At 39.1% G+C, this 27,473-nt stretch overlaps 1 protein-coding gene across 1 annotated transcript in view; it reads left to right on the top strand.

The window, feature by feature from the left end:
- The window catches only part of LOC136856965 (uncharacterized), a 197,083-nt gene that overhangs the window by 24,923 nt on the left and 144,687 nt on the right, over positions 1–27,473 (top strand). The window contains exons 6-8 of the mRNA XM_068231088.1: positions 9,873–10,817; positions 10,947–11,097; positions 20,631–20,740. Coding sequence (XP_068087189.1) covers positions 9,873–10,817; positions 10,947–11,097; positions 20,631–20,740 — 1,206 coding nt within the window. The remainder of the gene's footprint in view (positions 1–9,872; positions 10,818–10,946; positions 11,098–20,630; positions 20,741–27,473) is intronic.

Below are 27,473 nucleotides of genomic sequence, written 5' to 3'. Positions count from 1 at the left end.
TTGCTCTGGAAACAAATTCTTTACATTTCTCCTCCATAAGCGACGAAGTGATGCTCTTCCTAGCAAAGGGCACATCAATTGGTTTACGATAAATGTGAATCTACTTAGTAATAAATCACTACTCCAAATATGTCACTATCGGTCATTGTGGTCATCAGTTCTAAAACATTGCTGACTAATATGTACTTCTTCATGTACAAAATGAATGAATCCAAGTAACAGTTCTGTGTTTCTGTAGCTACTCTCATCTTCCTGGAGAGCAAATTACTTGCTTGCGTTAATTCTTTCAGTAACATTGTGATTGATGTCCTCAGACATTACTGCTATACATCAAGCTGTCATGTTATTAAAATAAACCACTTAAGAAATTTGTTTTGTAGTTTCTTTTACATTCAGCATTGTGTCAATTTATTGCATTTTTCAACAAAGGCACTTCAGAAATTTGCTCTTTAGCTTCTTTTCTGAGCTTGGTTTGTGCAATACTCTGGCAATAAATATGAAACAAGTAAGTTTATTGAAGTGGTCAACCTATTCAATACAATACATTCGTGTTAATGTTTATAATTTAAGCATGAGACTTAAATTAGGACATGTTCCGCCCTTGTTTAGGCATCGTCAGCCTATCTCTCAGCCTCAAAATCAATTGACATCGGGTCCGATACATTCATATTAAAACCAACATATGACTAAAATAGTAGTATGGGTTAAAAATACAAAGTGATGGTCCTTTACTGACAGGTAAACAAGATTTAGGGAGTTCTTGAAAGAGTCTTTAAAATGTTTGTAAGATATCTGGTGTTGGCACTTATTAAAATGATGATCATGTGGTTAGGCTTATGGAACATTGTTTAACGTTTAAAGAGGCCATTAACACTTAATACAGAATAAAACACTATATTAAAACATTATGTTCAATACTTCACACTTGTTATAAAATAAACATAAACATCCCTCGAGGATGATTAAAAGATGTTATCAGACATCAAACATTGTAATTAGCAACCAGACATGTGAAATCTTTACCCTGTGACTGTACATAGTGTCTTAACATGGTGTTTATTTTATGTCAAGTGTGAAGTATTGTACAAAATGTCTTAACATAGTGTTTTATTTTGTATTGAGTGTTAATGGCCTCTTTAAACGTTAAACATTGTTTCATAAGGCTGAGAGTGCCTAACCACATGATAATTATTTTAATAAGTACCAGTTTGCCAGTCAACAATGACCATTTTTTTTTAAATAGCATAAACCAAGGGCTTGACTACAACATAACCCACAGCTGTTTCAATTCCACAATCTGTTGATGTGCCTTTTGTAAGAAAACTCCAACCTAAAATACAACCACGATTATAGAAACATCAAGAGGTTATATAACATCCCTCGAGGATGATTAAAAGATGTTATCAGACATCAGACATTGTAATTAGCAACCAGACATCTGAAATCTTTACCCTGTGACTGTACATAGTGTCTTAACATGGTGTTTATTTTATGTCAAGTGTGAAGTATTGTACAAAATGTCTTAACATAGTGTTTTATTTTGTATTGAGTGTTAATGGCCTCTTCAAATGTTAAACATTGTTTCATAAGACTGAGAGTGCCTAATCACATCATCATTTTAATAAGTGCCAACACCAGATATCTTACAAACATTTCAAAGACTCTTTCAAGAACTCCCTAAATCTTGTTTACCTGTCAGTAAAGGACCGTCACATTGTATTTTTAACCCATACTTCTATTTTAGTTATATGTTGGTTTTAATATGAATGTATCGGGATCCCGATGTCAATTGATTTTGAGGCTGAGAGATAGGCTGACGATGCCCACAACAAGGGTGAAACATGTCCCAATTTAAGTGTCATGCTTAAGTTATAAACATTCACACAAATGTATTGTATTGAATAGGTTGACCACTTCAATAAACTTACTTGTTTCATATTTATTTACAATTTTCAATATGGACCAACCATGAAGTTTATTACATGCAATACCCTGGCAAGCTGGTCCATTTAAGTTTTCTTTGGTATGTGAATTCATCTTTACCATCGTGGAATTGAAGCCTCAAAACCTTTTTCCAGTACTGCCTGTTGTTTTGAGCTGTTCTTTTTAAAGACATTTAAAATATGATGCTGGTTTGTAAGACTTGCTGGGATGTTCAGATTTTGAATGCCATTGCTGGATTACTCAGCCATTCTCCATAAACAATACACATGTACAGTCTGACCTGTCATAATTTTCATTCTATGTGATACTGGTGTTGACCACCTCCATATTCCTGCCTCAGAGCGATTGAAGGAGACTATAGCATGTGTACAGCTACTGTTAGTCCCTCTAAATATTCATAATTATCATTGACATTTTTTCTGATGGTTATTTTCTTATTCAAACAGGGCTGTTTTTTCAACTTCTGATAGGCTATAAAAAAGTCACACTGACATAACAAAATTATTTTTTCACTGAAATTTTAGTAGTTTCATACATATTTTTCCATATAATCGCCAGAATGATTTAGGCATTTGTCATATTATTACACCAACTTTCCGATACCCTCTGCAAAGAAGTCTACTGCCAGTGAGGTAATGTTCCTCTGCACAGCCTCATGTTCCATAAAGTCCACCAACAAGACACCTTTATAGTCCTAAGAATTGGTAGCCATTGTTTTCTTGTTGCTCAGTGTGAGTTTAAGCTTTCTTGGCTTGTTTGAAGAAGGATGTATCCACTGCTTAGACTGTTCTTTGGTTTGGAGTATCATACAGGACCCAAGTTTCATTGCCAGTAATGATAGGCTTTAAAAACTCTTCCCTGTCACCTAGTAATGTGTGAGAAACATTACGGCTGATGCCATTCGCTGAGTTTTGTGATTGTCAGTCAAAATTGTTAGGACCTAACGTGAACAAAGTTTCCAGTATCCTAAGTTTTGAGTCTCAGTTGTGTACAGAAAAGACCTTGAAATGTCTGGGATTGCTGTAAAAAATTCACTGATCGTAAACCTTGATTTGTGGCGTACAAACAAAGAACTTCTTTCCGTGGTTTCCCATTTTCACACCAGGCTGTACCCTACTTAAGGCCACGGCCGCTTCCTTCCCACTCCTAGCCCTGCCCTGTCCCATCGTCGCCATAAGACCTATCTGTGTCGGTGCAAAAAAAAAACTTCAGGAGGCTGCCAAGACGCACATTACCTCAGTGGTGGCAACTACTTTGCAGAGGGCATCGGAAAGCTAGTGTCACGATACAACAAATGCCTAAATCATTTTGATAATTATGTGGAAAAATAAGTGTTAACTACTAAACTTTTCGTGATAAAATCATTTTGTTATGTCAGTGTGTCTTTTTTTTTAATAGCCCATCTAAGGTTTAAAAAGAAAAACAGTCCTTGTGTAAACAAAAGTTGTACCTCTACTGTATTACAGGACCATCTGTATATTTAATACTAGCTGCCTTTAAGGACGTGACAAAGCGGAGCGTAGAAGGCGGTGTATCTTACATAACACAAGTTATTCTTGCTGTTGCTGAGGAGTTCATTCCATCGTTTTCAGGGACTCCTTCCTTATTCCTTGGTGGAATGAAAAAATTGGAGCAGCTATAAAAGATCGTTCACGCTCATAAGGGCTATCGTAGGCAGCCTGCTGTGGCCAAGTAGGTAACATTTAAGATACTTTGTGCTAAGGTGCAAGTTCTTATTCGACAGAGTAACAAAGCTTCGTGGGAGAGATGTGTCGTCTATGACGTTACATATTCCGTGAACTCAAGTGTGGACTAAACTTAGACATATTTCGGGTATACAAGGATCCTCTTCAGTACCGGAATTTCTATTGCAGGCAGTATCATCACTGAACTCTCTCGATTGCTAATCATCTTGCCAGTCATTTTGCAGATGTGTCTGGCTTCTGGAATTACCATTGTGATTTCCTCGCTCTGAAGCGGTAGGCGGAACGTCATCACCTCGGTTTTGCCACTCGAACTTCAGAGGACTATAACGTTCCCTTTACGGAGTGGGAACTCCGCAGCACTGGCGCTTTCGAAGGACACGTCTCCCGGACCAGACAGTGTCCATAACCAGATGTTGAAACACCTTAGTGAGAATAGTCTGTTATACCTCCTTCGTGTGTTCAACTGAATCTGAATAGAGGGCAAGTTTCTGTCTCATTGGCGAGAGGGCATAGTAATTCCTGTCCTCAAGCCTGACAAAAATCCTAGGTATGCAGGAAGTTACAGACCTATTTGTCTTACTAATTGTTTCTGTAAGCTATTTGAGAGGATAGTAAATCAGCGACTTGTGTGATGTCTGGAAAAAAAGGACTTTTGTCAGAGTACCAATGTGGTTTTCAAGCTTCTCGCTCGACCACTGACCACTTGATACGCCTGGAGAGTTCTATCCAGGATGCATTTCTCTGAAAACATCGCATGGCGATATGGTACCCTTTCAGCCCTGCATCAGTGGAGATTCCAAGGTAACTTGCCGGTATTTATTGCAAATTTTTTGTCCCTCCGTCTATTCCGTGTCCGAGTAGGGAGGGCATATTCGCAATACCACGTTCAGGAAAATGGAGTCTCACAGGGTTCTGTTCTTAGTGTCGCTCTGTTTGCAGTTGCCATAAACGGTATTGTCGCTGTTGCTGGTTCAGGAGTAATACCGTCGCTATATGTGGACGATTTTGCTCTTTATTATAGCTCACACAATATGGCAATCACAGAGCGACAATTACAGCAAGGTATTAGGAAAGTGGAACAGTGGACTTTAGAACATGGCTTTTGACTTTCAACCTCAAAGACCTCTGTTGTGCACTTTTGCCGAAAGCACACTCTCTATTCCCATCCTGAGCATTCTAAGGCCGTGTGTTATTCTACCATAATCTACCATTTTACCAAAAATAAGGCACTGCGAATTAGATCCACTGATTATTTTAAACTCACAATTATTGTTCATCATCACCTGTTTTAAATTCTAGTCATTGGATACATTTTAATTTTTAATTATATCATGTCGTCCATCTTGTGCCATTATGGGCCTTTGACCTTAGATGGTAGGCCCCTTTAAACAACAAGCATCATCATCATCATCATCATCATCATCATCATCATCATGTATTTAATAATGCTGGTCGGTACAAGTGACATTTTAATATAGAATGTTAATCACTCATTAAATTTCTGCCTCCATAGCGTACGGTTAGTGTTATTAGCTGTTGTCCTCGGGGCCCAGCTTCGTTTCCCGGTAGTACCCGTAATATAAGATTGGCAGAATTGAACAAACAAGTGATAAATCAACAGTAATATATAGAAAGATAAGAGCATGAATGATCAAAGCAATTCTTGGGCTTCTTTTCAATAGCAGATTATCGTGGGAGCCACATGTTCGGCAATTAAAAGTGAAATGCACTAAGAAGTTGAATAGTTTTAAGTTTCTTAGCAGCACTACTTGGGGGGCTCCTACGATTTTATAGGGCACATATTTTATCCAGGTTAGACTACGGCAGTGCAGTGTATGGATCAGCAAGGCAAAAAGTCCTTGAGAAACTGCATAGCATCCACTACAGCAGGATTAGGTTGGAAATGGGAGGTTTTCTTACAAGCCCCGTTGCTAGCCTGCTTGCTGAATTTGGTGTTGCTTGTGAGTAGTCCCCTTATGTGCAAAACACCATGGGTTTGTGTTACCTGTGAGTGGTGCCACTGTGTGTGACATACCATGGGTCTACATTATCTGTGATTAGTACCACCATGCAAACCTTTTCACCTGAGGCACCAGCAAATGCTTCTCTCCTATGCTGCAAATTTGTGACAGATGCCACTTCGCCCAAGCTATCCTTGCATATTCCACAGTGGAAGCTGTCAGCTGTACGCTGCTTATATCCTCGAGGAACGTTGCCAGTTGTGATACGCTTGGATAGCAGTTGTAGATTGTTTGATGTACCTTTGGTTTCCTGTCTTGTCAGACAGCCAAGTAGGGTACCTCCGTGGATAATACGATGACCTGAAATAATCCTGGATCTTCACACTGGCCCAAAGGAAACCACGGACCCCTGGATTTGTCGGAGGCTCTTTCCGTCCGTTGTTGGTCGGTATCCAGATTCTGTCGTCGTTTACACACATGGTTTGAGGGCAGAAATGAAAGTAGGCTGTGCGTTCGTTATCGACAATAACAGATTTCTTTTCCTTTACCAGAAGTCTGTAGTGTGTGCACAGCAGAGCTCTGTGGTATCTGTGAAGCTCTGCGGTACACGCTGTCCGATGACCACTAGGACTTTCTTTTGTGTACCAACTCCTTGCGCTCCTGATAGTCTATTGTCACAGGTTTCCCTCGGCACCCTCTGGTCCAGCGGATCCAGGACCTGCTGGCCGGGTGTTTGGATGCCGGCACTAGAATCATGTTTATGGTGCTCCCAAGCCACATGGGTGTAGAGGGAAAGGAGTTTGCTGGTAAGGTTTCCAAGGAGGCTGTTACACTGCTCCCATTGCCTTACAAGGTTCCAGCAAGTGATATTCACTCTCAGCTGACACATTTTTTTTTATTTTTTTATTTTTTTGTTTTGTTTTATCGTATATAAACGTAGTGTTTCGTGTTAGTCTTTATATTATTGTTTACTATGTTTTATTAAATTTACTCTGTTCTAGTTTGTGTTTGTATATTTTAATGTGTTTTTAAAAATATTAATTGGCATGATGTATTTTTGCATTTCTTAGGGAATGTTGCTCTTCCTGTAGTTGACACCGATTTCTTGGGCTCCTTTTCAATAGCAGATTATCGTGGGAGCCACATGTGCGGCAATTAAAAGTGAAATGCACTAAGAAGTTGAATAGTTTTAAGTTTCTTAGCAGCACTACTTGGGGGGCTCCTACGATTTTATAGGGCACATATTTTATCCAGGTTAAACTACGGCAGTGCAGTGTATGGATCAGCAAGGCAAAAAGTCCTTGAGAAACTGCATAGCATCCACCACAGCGGGATTAGGTTGGAAACGGGAGGTTTTCTTACAAGCCCCGTTGCTAGCCTGGGACACAGATGTAAATAGCTGATATTCCTCCTTTCATCATACGATAAATAAATAACCACCTTGCGAGGAAAACCATGTGTCTGCGTTATATGAGCAGTTCCGTTATGTGAAAAACACTATGAGTTTGGGCATTGTTTGTGATAATGATCATCATGTGTATTCCACTGATTGGTTCCACTGTGTTCAGAATGGGTCTGCTTTACCTATGAGTAGTAGCCTACCACATTATGAGAAACACCATGGGTCTACATTGCCTGTAATTGGTACCACTATGCGAGAAAAACCACGGGTTTGGCTGGCGTCTGTGATTAGTAACCACTATGTGAGGAGCACCATGGGTGTGTATTATCTGTAAGCATTGCTTAATGTGTGATACACCATGAGTCTACATTGCCTATGATTAGTACCATTATGTGAGAAACACCATGAGTATCCATGGCTCGTGATTAGTTCCACTAAGTGAGGAACTCCGCTCGAATACCGGCGCTCGTGATTAGTCCCACTATGTGAGGAGCACCGGGGGTCTATGCAAAAAAACACCACAAGTCTACGTTACCCATAGTGTCCACATTCTGGAAAGTTAGGCTCATAGACAAAAAAGTCTGGAAACTCAGGGAAATCTTCCCCATTGATGGATTTGCTAGAATAAAAATATCCTGACCTCGATCCTAGCTTCAAGAAGAAGGTATCAGTCATATCTGGAAAAGAAAGAAAGAAAAGCAATCAGAAGAGGAAAAGAAGAAAATGGAGAAGAAGAAACTTTAATTATAATTGAAAGATTTGGAGGATAAACTGAAAAAATTGAAAGAGAAAAGCAGGATGCTAAAATTGGAGGGAAGGAAATAGTTCTAGAAAACATAAAATGAAAACAGTAATATTTTCAATAAGTGTAAATTTTTCTTTTTCATTCCTATCTTTCCAGACTGATCTGTCTTCAAATTTGAAAATTGTTTTGAATATAGACCTAGATTAATTGGAATTCATTATATTCACCTACATTAGAAACACAGGTTAATTGTTTTTGATCTCAAGAGTGCTTTAAATCCACATAAAATAGTATTAGATTGCTGTGGTAAAATAATTTTATTTTCATATTTGAATTATTCTATTAATTAGTTGTGTACTTTGTTCCTTAGAAATGATAAGATATGAGTATGTTAGTCCTACATGTTACCTTTAAACAATTTGTTTATATATAAAGTGGCATCAGTGTAATTGTTTTTCCATAAATAATTGAAGAAAAGGATGTGGAGAGGGAATTAGGCCAGCTATGGGAATGGTGGATGCTGCAATTTCTTTCTTTGTTCCTTGTAAAACATATTTGGCAAATTAACTTTCCACTCAGTTTTTGTGAGTCAGAGAAATTTTTCTTAGTAGGTCAGGGAAAGTCAGGAAAAATTGAGAGAACATTTTTGTGGACACTATGAACTATAGGAGAAACACCATGGTTCTGCTTTACCAATGATTAGTACAATTATGAGGGGCCATTGACCTGGATTTTTGACCCTGTTAGGTAATAAGCATCATCCCAGTAATGAAGGTATTGTGAATGGAATCCATTGATTGTTTTTGTTTCACAATCATTTTTTCATCATTCATTTTAGTTTTAATTTTCATTTTGTTTGCCTTGTACCATTAGGGGGGTCAATGGCCTAGCTGTTAGGCCTCTTTATACAACAAACATCATAATCGTCTTCTCAGTGAGTGGTGGTAAAGTAAGGAAGCCAAAACATGCTCATTCAGGACTAAGAAGTAATGAATGTAGGAGAACGGGGATTGATGAGAGAGCCAATTTATTAAAGGTGTGGAGATTTTCCTCGTCCGTTTGTGTTTTCATGTTTCCTTGTCTTCTCTTTCTATCGCTCCCCCTTCCCATACTGACCAGTCATTTTATTTATTTTATTGTGCATTCCTTTTCATGTTCCTATTTTTCTATATATTACCTGACCATCCAATATATTTTATACTGCTCACCTAAGTTATTAGGTGCAGTTGTGGGAATAAAATATTTGTGGGATATACCAATATATACACTTCCCTTTCTTGGAATCTCCTTAACGTTACACGTGCTTGGCAAATTTTAACTAACAAGTAGAGGCCACACCCTCCGTCCAACCGATTTCAGGGAGCTTCTTTGTACCTGTTGGGGGACAATCAACAATAACTCGTGTATAAGGGTTTAGGTCAATACGCTTTCATTTTAGAAAAAAATTGAGGTGAAATGTCATGGCGCAGGATCCGCTTTGGACCAAGTGAAGGTGACAGAACACTAAGAGGCGAACACATTTTACTTAAACATGTCAGATCTGCAGCCTAATAATTTCCGAAAAATTGATAAATCCCCCGATCCAATGCAACGCATATGTACTTGGAGAGTTACAACACAGTTGAGCAGAGCAGTGGCTGGGTGGTCACTATACTTGTCTACGAACCTTTAAAATATGTAATATTTATCAGAATATTTATTATGCATCAAAATATGAAAAAAATATGTAACTTTAAACTCCTGGAATAATGGTCCTTTTAGTGTGATTCACCGACATTGTAGCTACATATATGGCAATAGAATACATAATTACATATAATCCAGGCTCTACTCATGACATTTGACCTAAATTTTTTCGAAAATGAAAGTGTATTGACGTAAACCCTTATACACGAGTTACTGATTAATGTCCCCCCACAGGGTACATTTGAAGCTCGTTGAAGTTGGTTGGGGGCCGATGACCTTTGATGTTAAGCCCCTTAAAATAACAAGCATCAGCAAGAAGTTGGTTGGCCTCTCCTTGTAAGAGTGCTGTTGACTTTGAAAATAGTTCAGTATTGAAATGTTTTTTTATGCTGGCTTTTTCTATAATTTTTAAATCTTTCTTTTTGTAGGGAAAGCAGAACTCATATCCATTTACACCTGGTGCATCAATGCTGCCATTCAATTCTGGCAAATGGGGCCTGCCTTTTTCTCCTGGAAAACAACAAATGGCGTATTCAAACAGTTTTATGCAGTTCTGTTCTAGTATGACCCCTGCACAACTCAGTCGTCTACGGAAGCCTCCTCCAGTGGTACTACCTCATATTGTAGGGGGTGCTTTTCCATTTGGTGTCCCTCCGTATCCATTTTCTCCTCAACTTTGTTCTTCAGTACCTGTTGTTAGTAAACCTCTGTTTGCTGATGGAATGGAAAACAACACAAGCTCTTTTTCAGTGAAAACCTCAAGGGAGCAGCTAGAAACAGATAAAGGGGAGAAAAAGGTCACATGTTCCTCAGTAAACAGTATACCTGAACAGAAATTGCATGATTTGACTGACAAGAACAAAAAAGAAAGTAATAATAAACAAAACTTGAATGGTGTAAAAAGCAAACCAAGGACTGAACATTCTGAGTCCAAATCATCAGTTAATAATTTTCAGAAATTCTGTGATGACAACAAACAAGTTGGTTGTTCCTATACAACTGATGGGAAAGAGAATTCTAACTTTTCAAAACATAAATTTGAATCCAGTTCTGTTGAAGAGAGACCAGTTTTGAATAGCAAGGAGAGTAGAAATGATGTGGATTCTTATGAATCTACAGTACCCACTAGTCCATGTCCAAATAATGAAGAGAATCCTGATCATCATTTAAGTGAGGCTGTTTCCAAACTCTCCATTAAGCAGGAATTCCCAAGTTCTGTTAAGCAGTCTCATAGTTCAGAAAAGGGTGAGACGGCATCTGATGTTGCCAAACCCAGTAATGTTGCATACATGAATGTGTATGACAAGCTAAAGCAACTGGCTCTTCTGAAGTCTCCAGGAGGTCAGAAGATTAATTACAAAGACAACCCCAAAGTGAGTTTTAATTCTGCAGATGCTCAGTCAGCATCTCGATCCCGTTTAAATAAGAAACTTACTGATAAGAGTGATGAAAGTGAGGAGTTTGTTCTCCTGTCAAATTCAGATAAGCTGTTAGTGTTGCAGAATGGAAGGAAGAGTCCAGATGGTGCTGAGAATGAAGATAAACTGCAAAGTCTACACTCCAGTTGTGAGGATCTTAACAATCAGGATAAAGGAGCTGTAGAATCGTGTTCTGGAGAAGAATTCTTCAATGTCAGTTTTCCTTCTGTTTCAGGTTAGTATATTAGTAGAGGCCTTTAGAGATAACTTTTTTTTTTTTTTTTTCCGAAGAGTGGAGGATTGCATACTTTTCGATACAAAAACTGAGCAGGCTTGTACGGGAGAATTGGCATAACATTTCATGGGTCTTCTCTCATGCTATTTTATCTTGTAATAAAATATTTCTTGCCTTAATCTTCAATATAAATTTGTCCAATACAGACTTTCCCAGTAAACTTCGGTAGTTCTGCTAAGTTTAGAAAGTGATCAACAACATGTAGGGCAATTTGTAGGGAATGTTTTCGTTTAAAGCCAGCCCCGCGGTGTAGGGGTAGCGTTTCTGCCACTTACCCTGAGGCCCCGGTCAAGGATTTTTACCCGGATCTGAGGGCTGGTTCGAGGTCCACTCAGCCTATGTGATAACAATTGAGGAGCTATCTGATAGTGAGATTGCGGCCCCAGTCTAGAAAGCCAAGAATAACAGCTGAGAGGTTTCGTCGTAATCTGATGGCCTTTGGGCTGAGCAGCGGTTGCTCGGTAGGCCATGGCCCTTCGAGGCCATTGCGCTGTGGGGTTTGGGTATTCATTTAAACTTTTTTGAAAGGCACATTCACACATTGTCACTAAATTTCCATGTATTAAGCCTTTTGTACACGATCAAATTTTGTCAAGTTCATGACTTTACAAATTTACTCGTCAAATTGTTTGCAATTCTTGACAAGTCTTGAGAAGTTTTCAGAAGTCTTGAAAGTGAATTAGAATGTGTTCTAATTGATCAGAGAATTGCCAAGTCTTTGATAGAATTGACCAATGGAATTTGAGTACTAACAGTGTGCGCTATGCATGCTGGGATCGCTGGACGGGAATCAAAACAACAACAAATGGGTTCTTCATGACCGAGGGATGTTGTATGTGTATTAATTGCCAATTTGAAGCACATCCCTGCTTATATTCAGTGGACTTTGTAGAGTACCACAGTAAAATGAATAAAACGGCAGCGTACGAGGAGATTGCAAGAGAAATATCATGCAAAGATGTTGACAGCGTTTGTTTATTACTGTACAATAACTTATAAGTAAACACTGTCAGCAATGATCAATTTATGACGATCTTAGCAACTTCTGTTTGCCTTTCATCCCTGTTAAAAACAAAATGTTATCAAACCTTGCCAAATCTTGTCAAACCTTCAGCAGTGTTGAACAATAACAAGAACTGAAAATTTTTCTTGTGAAGTATTGAAATGAAAGAAACATTTGATGGTGTACAACAGACATTACTCATGATTATTTTCCTTGATGATAGGGGGCAAATTAAATGGTAAGAGACTCAGAGGTTGAATTGCTAGATGTGGGCCAACATGCATTTACCAAACATCTGGAAACAATTTTCAAACTAAATCACTTAGTTTTAAGATCTTGAAAGATGAACATGAGAGTAAAATTAATGGTTATTATACACAGTTCCTAAAGTCCCTCCATACAAGCATGACGAAAAGGAAGGATTGTAACTGTTGAAGGGTTCTACTGAAAACATTGACTATATTGACTGTGAGATCTTTCCTCATATCACTGTCACCGGACATGCTTGTTTCTTCTTTCCTTCTTCTTATTCCTCCACACCTTATGTCAAACTCCCTGCTGAGTGGGGTAATGGACCATTGCTTACCATCTCTGCCAGTTCTTCCATCATTGTTCTCCGAACACTATTGGCAAGTTCACACCTCTAACCTCCACTGCTTCCTCTACTTTGTTTACCGAGCAAGGAGCCGTGTGGTTAGGGTCACACAGCTGTGAGCTTGCATCCGGGAGATAGTGGGTTCAAACCCCTCTGTCCGCAGCCCTGAAGATGGTTTTCCATTTTCACACCACATGGATACTGGGGCTGTACCTTAATTAAGGCCACGGCCGCTTCCTTCTCTCTCCTAGCCATTTGCTATCCCATGATCACCATAAGATGTGCCTGTGTTGGTGGGACGTAAAACAAATTGTAAAAAAAATTGTACTTTGTTCACCTCTTCCTTGATTTCCAATGTGGTCTTATTCCTGTCACCTTCCATTCCATCATTGCTCTAGGGGTTCTCATTATTTCCATTTTGCCAAAGTGTCCAAACTAAATCAGTTCTGGTCCCTATTCTATTTTGTAGCCACTCTGCCCCCAGCCTTTCCCCTATTTTTGGTCCTTAAACTGTCCTTTTTTTGTCTTCCCGAGCATGCTTCTAAAGAACTTAATTTCCACTCCTTGTATCCTGCTTTCCTCTCTGAATGTTGTAATCTGTTTCTGTTCCATACTCCAGGATAGGGGCAAAATAGATCTTAAATAACACCTCTTTCCACCATCATGGAACTTTTTCATTCCATACTACATCCCTAAGTTCTGGTAAAATCTTCTGCAATTAACACCCTGTTATTGATCTTGTTATAGTTCCGTCGTGTGTCACTGCACATCCCAAGTATGTGAAGCTGTCTTGTTCAGCTTTAAAATACCTCTTCCAGTCCTCTGTCTCTTTGTCACCACTATGGTTTTACTTTTGTATTTACTTATTTTCATGTCTCAGTCTTCTGTTACTGTACTTCACTCCAAGCATATAACTGAATTTGTACTGTATGTTCACTCTTGCCACATATAACAATATCATCAGCAAATAACCAACCTCTAGTATTCTCTGGCTCTATCTTCCTTTTGACTTCTTTCTGTACATCATCCATTACAGTGGCAAACCAAGGAGGGGACAATATACTTCACTGTCTCGGTCCTCTCTTCACTTTAAATCAGTCTGTTTCCCATCCTCATCTTCACTCTGCTTTTGCATTTCCTATACAGTGCCTATTATCATGTGTACCATCTCCTCTATAACTCTTTACTTCTCAGTACTCTCTGTAATCTTTCTCTAGGTACATACTCATATCGTTGGCATAAACTGGGATCAAGACATGGGCTATCACTAGACTTAGGTTCTCCCTTTTCAATGGTTGGTTTAGCGTACGTCAAGCCTTAAACATTTTGAGCTGCAGCCAATAGCTACCAGAGTAGCCTGCTGTGTTGTCGAGACTTTTTCACAAGCTACTGCCCTGGCCTCTGCCACTGCCATTACTAAACACCTGATCAGTGCAAATGGTAGCCTAGGGTTTAGCAAATAGAAATCCTTAGCAAATTTAAGTCCGACTTTGTGGCTAAATGGATAGAATTTTTGCCTTTGGTCCGATGGACCCCAGTTCAATTTGTGGAATCAACCTCCTTGTACACTTAATTGCTTTGGCGTGGGGACTGTCTGTTTATGATGGCTTCGCCATTCATTTTTCCTCCTCACTAGGTCACCATCAAGCCTTTTCAGAGGCTATACATTATTATTATTATTATTATTATTATTATTATTATTATTATTATTATTATTATACATACATTATCATTATAGACTGTTATGCCTTTCAGCATTCAGTCTGCATGCCTCTGTGAATTTACTAAACGTCGCCACAATCCTCGATTTGCAATTAGTGTTGTGGCCTCATTTAGTTCTATACCTCTTATCTTTAAATCGTTAGAAACCGAGTCTAACCATCATCGTCTTGGTCTACCTCTACTTGTCTTACCCTCCATAGCAGAGTCCATTATTCTCCTAGGTAACATATCCTCCTCCATTCGCCTCACATGACCCCACCACTGAAGCCGATTTATGTGTACAGCTTCATCCGTCAAGTTCATTCCTAAATTAGCCTTTATCGCCTCATTCAGAGTACCCTCCTGCCATTGTTCCCACCTATTTGTACCAGCAATCCTTCTTGCTACTTTCATGTCTGTTACTTCTAATTTATGAATAAGATATCCTGAGTCCACCCAGCTTTCGCTCCCGTAAAGCAAAGTTGGTCTGAAAACAGACTGATGTAAAGATAGTTTCGTCTGGGAGCTGACTTCCTTCTTACAGAATACTGTTGATCGCAACTGCGAGCTCACTGCATTAGCTTTACAACACCTTGATTCAATCTCACTTACCATATTACCATCCTGGGAGAACACACAACCTAAATACTTGAAATTATCTACCTGTTCTAGCTTTGTATCACCAATCTGACATTCAGTTCTGTTTAATTTCTTACCTACTGACATCAATTTAGTCTTCGAGAGGCTAATTTTCATACCATACTCATTGCACCTATTTTCAAGTTCCAAGATATTAGACTGCAGGCTTTTGGCACAATCTGCCATTAAGACCAAGTCGTTACTACATTTCCACCTAACTGAATCCCTCCCTGCCATTTTATACCTTTCAGCAGATGATCCATGTAAACTACAAACAGCAAAGGTGAAAGATTACAGCCTTGTCTAACCCCTGTAAGTACCCTGAACCAAGAACTCATTCTACCATCAATTCTCACTGCAGTCCAATTGGCAACATAAATGCCTTTGATTGATTTCAGTAATCTACCCTTAATTCCATAGTCTCCCAGTATGGCGAACATCTTTTCCCTCGGTATCCTGTCATATGATTTCTCTAGATCTATGAAACATACACACAACTGTCTATTCCTCTCGTAACATTTTTCAATTACCAGGAGCATACTAAAAATCTGATCCTGACAGCTCCTCTGTGGTCTGAAACCACACTGGTTTTCATCCAACTTCCTCTCCTTTCCTATCTTCCATTCTCAACCACTGATCGCACCCTCCCTTCCAAGATGCCAGTGAATACTTTGCCTGGTATACTAATCAATAATATACCTCGATAATTGTTGCAATCCTTCGTCTTCCCTTGCTTGTAGATAGGTGCAGTTGCTGCTTTTGTCCAAACTGAAGGTACCTTACCAACACTCCATGCTAATCTTACTACTCTATGAAGCCATTTCATCCCTGCCTTCCCACTATACTTCACAATTTCAGGTCTAATTTCATCTATTCCTGCTGCCTTATGACAATGGAGTTTATTTACCATCCTTTCCACTTCCTCAAGCATAATTTCACCAACATCATCTTCCTCCTCCCCATGAGCTTGGCTGTTTGCAACACCACCAGGATGATTTCCTTTAACATTGAGAAGATGTTCAAAATATCCCCTCCACCTCTCCAGTGATTCTCTGGGATCTATTATGAGTTCACCTGAATTACTCAAAACACTGTTCATTTCGCTTTTCCATCCCTTCCTAAGATTCTTTATTACTGTCCAGAAAAGTTTCCCTGCTGCTTGATCTAGCCTTTCCAGGTTGTTACCAAAATCTTCCCATGACTTCTTTTTGGATTCAACAACTATTTGTTTCGCTCTGTTTCTTTCATTTACGTACAAATCCCTGTCTGCCTCTGCCCTTGTTTGGAGCCATCTCTGATGAGCCTTCTTTTTACGTTTACAAGCTGCTCTCACTTCATCATTCCACCATGATGTTCGCCTTTTCCCATCTTTACACACAGTTGTTCCTAGGCATTCCCTTGCTGTTTCTACTACAGCATCCCTGTATGCCACCCATTCACTTTCTATATCCTGAACCTGCTTACTGTCTACTGTTTGAAACTTCTCACTAATCACATCCATGTACTTCTGTCTCATTTCCTCGTCCTGGAGATTTCTACCCTTATTCGTTTGCAGACAGATTTCACTTTCTCTACCCTAGGCCTAGAGATACTTAGTTCACTACAGATCAGATAGTGGTCTGTATCATCGAAAAATCCACGGAAAACTCGTACATTCCTAACTGATTTCCTGAATTCAAAGTCTGTTAAGATACAGTCTATTATGGATCTGGTACCCCTAGCCTCCCATGTGTAGCAGTGAATAGCCTTATGCTTGAATAATGTATTCGTAACCGCTAAACCCATACTAGCACAGAAGTCCAGCAAATGCTTCCCATTACCATTATCTTCCATATCTTCCCCACATTTACCAATCACCCTTTCGTCCCCTTCAGTTCTATTCCCAACTCTCGCATTGAAATCGCCCATTAGCACTATTCTGTCCTTTCTGTTGACCTTGACCACGATGTCACACAATGCTTCATAAAACTTGTCAACTTCATCCTCATCTGCACCCTCACATGGTGAATACACGGACACAATTCTAGTCTTAATTCCTCCAACTGACAAATCTACCCACATCATTCGCTCATTTACGTACCTAACGGAAACTATGTTGCGTGCAATGGTATTTCTGATAAAGAGCCCTACCCCAGACTCTGCCCTTCCCTTTCTAACACCCGTCAAGCACACTTTATAATCTCCTCTCTCTTTGTCGTTATCTCCCCTTACCCGAATATCACTCACTTCTAGCACATCCAGATGCATCCTCTTTGCTGACTCAGCCAGTTCTACTTTCATTCTTCCATAAGCCCCATTAATATTGATAGCTCCCCATCGAATTCCAATTCGTTCGCCAAGTTGTTTCCAAGGAGTCCCTCGCCTGTTAAATGGGAGTGGGACTCTGTTACTCCCATAGGTCCCTGAGGCTTGCTTAAAATGTTCTGAGCTCGGTAAATTCATGAAGCAGGATGCTACCCTACTTGCACATAGTCCAAGTGAGGGTCTCTCCTCTAACGGGTTATGGACCACCGGTGAATTGTATAGTCCTAGCCACCTGAGCACAAGGAGGGCCATGACTCAGAATATGTCCGAGATGCCCACTCCCTTTCGATAGCAACTGGTATCCCGACTCTCAGGACCACTTACTAGGCCACCCAGCCGTTGCCCATGGTTCACGAACTAGGACGTGTCTACTGTAACCCACAAACATGAACCATTATTATTATTATTATTATTATTATTATTATTATTATTATTATTATTATTATTATTATTATCAAATGAAAATGTAGAATTTTACAGCATTTACAGCAGTCATACCCGTCGTTTACTGGTTTATTAGCTCTCTCAGTAGATTGGTGGTGGTGGTGGTGGTGGTGGTGGTGGTGGTGGTGGTGGTGGTGGTGGTGGTGATGATGATGATGATGATGATGTCTGACGCATGATCCTGTAACTTCAAATAGACTAAAATTGTTCTGAGCACAATAATGCTACTACTGCAGTACACAAATAATTTTCTCAACTGTAGACAGTCAGTAAGATGTCATGCACATGCAACAACAAACATGTGACACTGTAGTACATGAGTCAGTTGTGTTACTTGTGAGACTTCTGGATAACTTCGGATCATTGAGCTCTCTCCCTTGTTAGCAGTGAACTTCAGATCATTGAGCTCTCTCCCTCGTTAGCAGTGGCAAACTGGGAGAGCGAGGCTTAGCGCACTTACCTCTCCCCCCCACTGTCCCTGCACCTGTCGGGCATTCAGCACCAAGGCGAGGGTAAACGGACGCAGCATCAGGGCTGCAAAGTGAGTCCCCAATACCTTGCACTCAGAAATATGTGCGATGGGTTTTTCTCATTGCTTTCAAGTTTTGAAAATGGAACAGCGTGTCAGATGCTTACCTTAAAATGTGGTTTAAGATTTCCATCGGAGGTTTGGGCTTCACTAATAGTCTTGGTAGCCCAGTATATGCCACTGAATCATGTGCCTTCTGGATGTCAATAAAAGTCATTACTACATCCTTATCATACTCTCAGCTTTTTTCACCAATTGTCTCATTGTGAATATCAAATCTTCTGTCAGTCTGCCCCTTCGGGAACCATGCTGCTGTTCTTCCAGTTGGTTTAATACCCACTATCACTGGGAATGAAATGTGGGTCCAAAACTTCAATAAGGTTGAAGAGGAACTCGAGGGTATTGTAGCCATATTTTAGCTCGAGTGGCTGTTACTGTAAAACAAGTACAGGTATGTAAATGTATTCCTTATTTTAGTATTTAGGAATCACTGAATTAGGAACAGCCCTAGAAAGAAAAGAATGAGACCTCTTCACACATTATTGCAGAGAATGCATTTCACCTCTACATGTAGCGTAGAGTTCCTCTTCAACCTTACTACCACAAACTTGTCACCTGAGGTTCTGTCTTGGATCAAGAACATTCCAGATCAACACCTGTAATAACAAATCTGTTTTATGAGATCCATTCCTCTGATACAATCATACATCTTAGCATGAAGTTCGAGCCCAGTGCTTTACACAGTTTCGCAGCTTATATTTCTTTGAGGAAGTACCTTCTATCAAGAATCTCTGTTGTTTTCATATTAGCCTATTAACACTAAAATATGGCTACAATACTTATGGTCATATAATTGAATAAAACCTGTTTCAATGAATTCAATTATTTTATAATATAAGGAATTCACTGTCATTTGTACACACCATATTACTAGTGCTTGATAGACAAAATAAGTCATATTTTATTTATAAAGGGTATCAGAATATTTTAAATCATTCATTCTCAATTTAAGTTTGCCAGGTTCGAGCCGAGTGCCTTATACAACTACGCAGCTTATATTTCTTTGAGGAACTACCTTCTATCAAGAACCCTGGTTGCTTTCATATTAGCCTGTTAATACTAAATATAGCTACAATACTTACAAACTTTTTATTGAATCAAGCTATTTAATGAACACAGACAGTGTAATTGGTACATACTACTAGTGATTGATAAGTTATATTTTAATCACAAAGTGTATATTTTAAATCAATCACTCAGAAATTTTAGTCGGTCAATTTCTTTTTAATTATATGATTGTTAAGTTGTAAACCTGAAAATGTAAATGCTCAATGACTACCATATAACACTTGTAAATAACATTATTCAGCTTTTACATGGATATCCATTTTAAGTTGTTAAGTATATATTAACTATAAGAGTTACATGTTAATGTAATTTCAAATGTCTTTATAGAAATTCCCTAGGCTGATGATGGCAATCACTTTGCCAAAACCAGTACCATGAGAATAAATAAATGAATATGTGATGGTTTAATAATCTCCCACATAATTTAGATTGAGTAGTTGGATCTTAATATCTTGTTTCATTAGTTTGTTCTTATTGATTTACGGCATGTGTAAATATAATATATTTGCTCGTGTGTATTATTACAGCGTGATTTCACTTCAGTCCGACAAATAATAGCAAATTCCAAGAAGGGAGCTGAATTATTTACACAAGGCAAACACTGAAGAGTACGGTTATAGTAATGCGTATATCAAAATACAGAAATATATAACATTAAATTGAATGCGAGTGAGAGTGTGTTTGTATTTCCTTAATTCCTCTTTAAGCTATGAATATCTTGATTGATCATTTATTATCATTTACTTGGGTAAGGGAACCTCCATTATTGATACTTACATTGAGGTTGGTTTGTTGTTGGTGTGACTCGTGATTTTAATATGTAACTAATAAAGTTGGCAGCAGTGATGACCCATTAAGAAAAAGAGAATAGGGCTGCAATATTTGCCTTTTGGTGTATAGCCTTAGTGATAAGTACTATACGTAGGGGTATTTTAAATTTTGTTGTCTCTATTGAATTATATTGGAGATTCTGAAGTGAAGGAGTCATTGAATCTTCTATCATACTAGAAATAATGAAAAATATAGTTAATAAATAATTGACCTTCAAATAAATTTGTAGATTTTGTATGTTAACGCGTTTTTGTACAATATTGTCAGTAATGAGGATATTTCAAATTATGCTTTAATAGATCATGACCGTCCTGTGCCATGTCTCCCAGAGCTGGTTGACAGCAGATATTCTAAGAGGAAGGTAAAAATGGAACAAGGGACCCTTACTGTTACTGTAAAACAAGTACAGGTATGTAAATATATTCCTTATTTTAGTATTTAGGAATCACTGAATTAGGAACACCCCTAGAAAAAAAGAGAATGAGACCTCTTCACACATTATTGCAGAGAATGCATTTCACCTTTACATGTAGCATAGATCTGTTGATCAGTAATTACTCACGGAATGAAGTCAGGAAATGGAAAAACTTGCCCAGCTTTTTCCTCACATACAGTAGCTAGTTAACATTATTACAATGATTCAACAAGATGGTAGTAATTGTCAGAAGGTAGAACGGGATAGAATACTCTTTCTCTTTTCACTTGAAACTGGGGAGGAGAGTATTTGTTTATTGCATTTTTTCTTGCATGCAATTGATTTTCCTTGGTACAAATATTTTATTACTGCATTAAATTGAATGGGTGCTCGCAAGAACAGGCTAACCAGCAAATTTAAAAAGAATGAGTTATGTTCTACCGTCTGTTGTGGAAAGTTCAAAATGTCTTCTGTGAGTTGGGCTAACATGAGGGAATCCTGTGTGATGAGATACAAAGCTTTCAGTTTTATGGCATTTTGTCTAGACTAATGTTATTGCAAAATCGGGCTAACAGATCTTTACGCTGGAGGCTGTAAAGATGGTGTTGCTCTATATGTAGGTTAGCAAATCTTATTTCTATGTATGCTGGTGGCTGTGGGTGAAAAGTGTTGTTTTAGATGCTAAAATTCACACCAGTATTTTAATATATATATATTGTATTGTATTGTATTGTATTTATTCTTGAACATAACAGGCGTTCAGCCCCAAATACATGTTCACAATAAAAAAATAAAAACAACTTCCAAAAACATGAAAAAGGAACAAAGAAAAACAACACGAGACTCTTAAGGCATGCCATGAGGTCTGTCAGATACTCCGGAAACGTGACACTCCCTAGGGAGGATCACCACAGCAGTCATCCTCAGGTGGTGAGAAAAAGACCGCCCTCCCATGATGACACGACCGGCCCTATCTGTGGGGCCCGTAAGGTGCCCCCAACCATCCCTACCAGATGACAGTGCAGCTTTCTCACCATTCCATTAGCGGTCGACCTTGTGAGGCTGTAACTGCTCTCCTACTGTACCCCGCATCTCTCCTCCTAGTTCCGCATATATATCTCTTTTATTTATAAGGGGTAGGCTCGTCCTACCCCTCCTCTTCCGGGAATGTCCTGCTCTCTCTTACCAACTACTCATTACTATCACTTACTGTACATAAATTGTGAGAAAACTGCATCTGCCCAAATCTAAAAGTATAATAATAATAATAATAATAATAATAATAATAATAATAATGTACCATTTTATTGCCCTGATTGTACTGAAATGAGATGTTACGACACCAATGTTTGCCATGCATCGTAATAAAATGACAAAGATTATATAGTAGAGAAATACATTAGAAGAAAGTATGGACATACAGAGTTAAATAGGCCGTGATTATGTTGTAATAAAAGTACAGACATATAGAATTAAAGAAGCCGTGAATGTGTCGAAAAGAATACAGATCTAACAAATTAAGTAAGCCATGGTCAGGAAGTAAGACATTCAGACCTATAGAATCCACGCGGCCGTGATTAAGAAAAATGCAGAATATTTTAAATTGTTAAAATGGCAAAGTGAACAATCACATTTACGTTGAGCATCGGAACAAAGTTATTCATGCGAAATTCGTCACGTAAAGAAGGAGGAAGCTGTTTTGCGGAAGAAGATTTGAAGAATAATTGGAAGAACGAGTGATATTATAAAGATATTATGCCAGTCTACAATTAAATATCAAGGTTAACGAGGAGGAAAACTTTTAAAAAAGAAGAAGAATTAAGTTATCGGAGACCAAAGCTCAAATTGAAAATTAATGCGAGTTACTTAGTGGAAAATAAAATATCGCCACTCAAAATATATTTACGATAAACTAGAAGTTATCTAGAGTACTTTACAAGTCTTATAACTGGAGACTTTCAGTGAATTTTTTGGAATAACCTGTTTAAAAAAAAATATAAATTAGACACAGGAGAATTCGTTGTGAGACTGAATTGTGGAACTAATGATGGTGTTAAATATGTTTTTATCGCATGCAAACGACGGCATCGAGATGAGTAACTAAGTCGGAGATGGGGCTGACAACTGATGGCCACCGGCCAGCTGATTCTACAAGCCCAAAACTGGTAGCCACTGCCCAAATATGACGCAGCCATCACCTCGAGCCAGGGGACCAAAGATGATCGAGTTGGAATCTAGCCCAGTCCGGTAATGCCAACAGATAAAGTTAAGTTCCATGTAGATTTATCTATTCAAATAACCATACATATTTACCTTTAAGAAGTAGTGCATAGATGTTAGTAATGTGATTTTAAGAAGGTCGACATTTATATCTTCGAGAATTGATTTCATTGTGCAGTGTCATCGCAAAGAAATTATTGTAATAGCCTTAAGACCATGGATGTAGGTAGTCTTCGATTGCGTAAATTAACATTCATATGTAGGGATGCTTATAGTCAGTTGTGGAGAGATTTGAAAACGATACTTCGACTATTGCCAAAGAAAAGTGCTATGCATAATGTGATTTAATCCAGCTGTAATGCGGAGTGGATATAGATGGTTTCATAGGTTATTAAGACTTTATCACCAGATCGTCACCGCATGTAAGTAAATACGATCCTGATACATTCATACATGTATTTCTTTTACAGGAAAAGAGTGATTATGTGTATTTGAATAGAAATTAAACCCATTAATGCATCATTGTCATATGATAATGGAATATTGAAATGATACGCCGCTAAAGGAGAAATGACTGATATTTATATGTGTAATTAAGAGTACATACGATGTAGTGATGAGATTATAAGTATGAATATTCTGAGGGATATATTTATTGATATGATTAATGTGGAGTTATAATGTTTACAGTTGGAATATGGTGAGAGAGATGTATTTGTGTTCTATTGATAGTGATTACGCGACATGACACTAACCATAGGTTATAATTGACATGTTTGCGGCATGATTTTCGTAGTGGCATAGGATGTTTTGGGTTGATAGGATATTCATACGGTGAAATACGTTACGGAATCCGTAGGCTGATAACTATATATATACAGGGTGTTAGGTATATACGTGCAGATATTAAGCTAGTCGGCAAAGAAAAAGACATCTCACAATATATGCTATGTACTTTTTATCTTGTCCTATTAGTTTGCCCATAACTGAGCCAAATATTTCAGGACCTAATGTGTTTTGAACGGCCGTAGCAGGATATGCCGGTTACGTCATTCTGTCCACGCGTAGTGGAAGTACAGTAGCAGAGTCTAGGGTTTATTGAACCTGTTTCTTATCGCAGGCCAACACATGTTGTTGTGCACTTCCCCTAAAGGCTTGGCAATTAGGAGAGGATGGCTCACGTGCCAGGCCACTTGCTGTACTCGAAAACCGGTCTAGGGTTCTCTGTGTGAAATGTACACAGGATCCTTACAGTGACCTCGAAGATACGCACCAGCACATACGTGCGAATAAAGTATTGTGTAGTTGTGTGTGATTTATAAGACGTCAATGGCATTACTCAGTGATCCAAGCTGACAAAATGAAAGGAAATAGTTAATAAGTAAATGAAAAATAAGCGCAACATTTCTGTGCTGTTATTGCGACAGTCTACGATGAATTTCTGACAATAGACAATGCGAGTTTTCTATGCTTATTCATAAACTTTTCAGGTCAGTGAAAGGACGGTGGACACTGAAAGAAAAGGCTGTAAGTATTCAGTCATATTGTTATTAATGAGACAGATTTCAAAAACCGTAGTTGCAACCATGCGTGAACATTGCTTGAAAGAAAAATAGCTACTGTGGATTTCTTTTGCTAGATGCTTTACGTCGCACCGACACAAATAGGTCTTATGGAGACGATGGGACAGGAAAGGGCTAGGAGTGGGAAGGAAGCGGCCGTGGCCTTAATTAAGGTACAGCCCCAGCATTTGCCTGGTGTGAAAATGGGAAACCACGGAAAATCATCTTCAGGGCCGCCGACAGTGGGGTTCGAACCTGCTATCTCCCGAATACTGGATACTGGCCGCAGTTAAGCGACTGCAGCTATCGAGCTCGGTCTACTATGGAATTGCCGCCGGGCATTTATAATAGAAGGCTTATTCTTCTTTTTCCTAATCTGTTTACCTTCCAGGGTTGGTTTTCCCTCGGACTCGGCGAGGGATCCCACCTCTACCGCCTGAAGGGCAGTGTCCTGTAGCGTGAGACATTAGGTCGGGGGATACAACTGGGAAGAATGACCAGTACCTCGCCCAGGCGGCCTCACCTTCTATGCTGAACAGGGGTCTTGTGTAGGCCTTGCGGGGAATGCGGAGATTGGAAGGGATAGATAAGGAAGAGGGAAGGAAGCGGCCGTGGCCTTAAGTTAGGTACCATCCCGGCATTTACCTGGAGAAGTGCGAAACTACGGGAAACAACTTTCAGGATGGCTGAGGTGGGAATCGAACCACCTCTACCCATTTGACCTCCCGAGACTTAGTGGACCCCGTTCCAGCCCTCGTACCACTTTTCAAATTTCGTGGCGGAGCTGGGAATTGAACACGGGCCTCCGGGGGGTGGCAGATAATCACACTATACCACAGAGGTGGACAGAAGGCTAATTACTGGACAGTAAGTGCCGATAGGTAATGTAACGGACCCGTTTAATTAAAACGTCCGTAATAATAATGTTACTACTAATATCTTTACGTTCCACTAACTAATTTTCACGGTTTTCGAAGACGCTGAAGTGCCAGAATTTTGTAAAGCAGTACTATTTTAAATGCAATTAAATCCACAGACACGAGACTGGCGTATTTCAGCACCTTCAAATACCACCGAACTGAGCCACCATCGAACCTGCCGAGGTGGGATCAGAAGACCAGCGCTCTATCGTCCGAGCTACGCAGACCGGAATTGGGGCTTAGACTAAGTTGATCGTGCGGTTAGGGGCGCGCAGCTGTGAGCTTGTATTCTGGTGATAGTGGGTTCGAACTCCACTGTCGGTAGCCGGGAAGATGGTTTTCCGTAGTTTCCCGTTTTCACATCAGGGAAATGCTGGAACTGTATCTTTATTAGACTTCGAACGCTTCCTTCCCACTTGTATCCCTTTTCTCCCCCATTGTCGCCGTAAGACCTATTTGTGTCGGTGCGATGTAAAACAATTTGTAAGTACATGCTTCGGTAATTTCGGAGACATGTCTGCAATTATAATATTAATAATAATTCGGACCTGTTAAAAGTTCACTATTTTCTTTAGTGTTTTCTGACAGATTACGAGCTACGAAGTTTGAGTGGGGCGATTAACTTTTGTTTTCATAATAGTCAGTAATAATAGACTAACACAGTTTTTATAATAATATTGTTAGTGGCTTTTCGACGGATGCAAGCTAATCGCACGGCCAACTCGCCCAATAATAATAATAATAATAATAATAATAATAATAATAATAAATCTTCACGTGCCAATGGAGACGCGCGGTGTCGGAATTTTGCCCACTGGTATTCTTTAACGTGCCCGTAAATCTACCGATCAGAAGCGGTCGTATTTGAGCACCTTCAAATACCAGCGGACTGAGCCAGGATCGAGCCTGCTAAGTTCATGAAACCAGTGCTTGAACCGTATGAGCCACTCAGCCTGGCAACGTTTATTTTGATACGTTGAATAGGCACTGCAAAATCAGCAGTAAGCTAGAAGGTTCTCATTTATATTTAAACATGTTCTCTTCGGTTGGAAACACGAAAGGAAGGTACATTTAATTAATTTATGTTTATAACATGTCCCTTACTGGTATGAAGTAAAACGTTCGATGTGTTTTGACATTTCAATTCCGATACTACTCACTTTGAAATTCTCTCCCATGCATTCTTTCGTTGACGTAATAAACTTTATTTACGTACACGTCAACACGGGTCGTTTCTGCATACGGCGAGTTGGACTCCCAAAAGACCATGATACTGAAATCGCACTGTGGGAGAATATTCCACGTAAGCAGTTCGACAAAAGCACTAGACCTGTCACATGCCGGTTGTCTGCTGTTCTTTGCGACGGGGATGTCGCTGGACGGGTTCCCCACCCCTACATGAAACCCGTCTGTCTGACCTTGACCTGAATAACAGCTGTCAGAGATGCGAATTATCGTCCGTACTAGTACGCGAGTTACTTCGTTGCAGTATCATCAGTAGTAGTATTTGAATAATGCCAGTGTATGAATACCACGAATACCATTATATGCTGCTAGTGTATCGTGTGGCAGAACAGAACACGGGTTGCCCTTCATCAATCTATCGGGAAAGGCTTCCAGCAATTTATATTATGTTTCTTATTCCCTACGAGTTATAACAGAGAACACTTTGCGTTTTTAAGGGCCGATGACATTAAGACAGCAATCATCATCATCATCAACATCGTCGTCGTCGTCACGTATAAATATTCAATAAAATAATCGTTTTATATTCATCATTACTGAAATAGGAACTATAAGTTAACATTTAACTTAAGAAGATTGCCTAGAGTGTTTTGTTAATTTACAAAAGAAAGTTTAACATTTCTTTTAATGCAATATGTATGTTTTTGTTTTCTAAACTGTTGTACTGTAATGTTTAACATAGGTGCATTATGTTGTTCACAGGCGTTTTCGTGTACGTTCGTAAATCCGTACTTTTCTATTCGAGATAGTCTTGTTACCGTCCACCTGGAATTAGGGAGC

Source organism: Anabrus simplex, chromosome 1 (assembly GCF_040414725.1).
Source record: "Anabrus simplex isolate iqAnaSimp1 chromosome 1, ASM4041472v1, whole genome shotgun sequence".
NCBI classification, from domain to species: Eukaryota; Metazoa; Arthropoda; class Insecta; order Orthoptera; family Tettigoniidae; genus Anabrus; species Anabrus simplex.
Note: the sequence above shows the minus strand (reverse complement) of the source record. Positions and strands in the feature narration are given on the sequence as shown.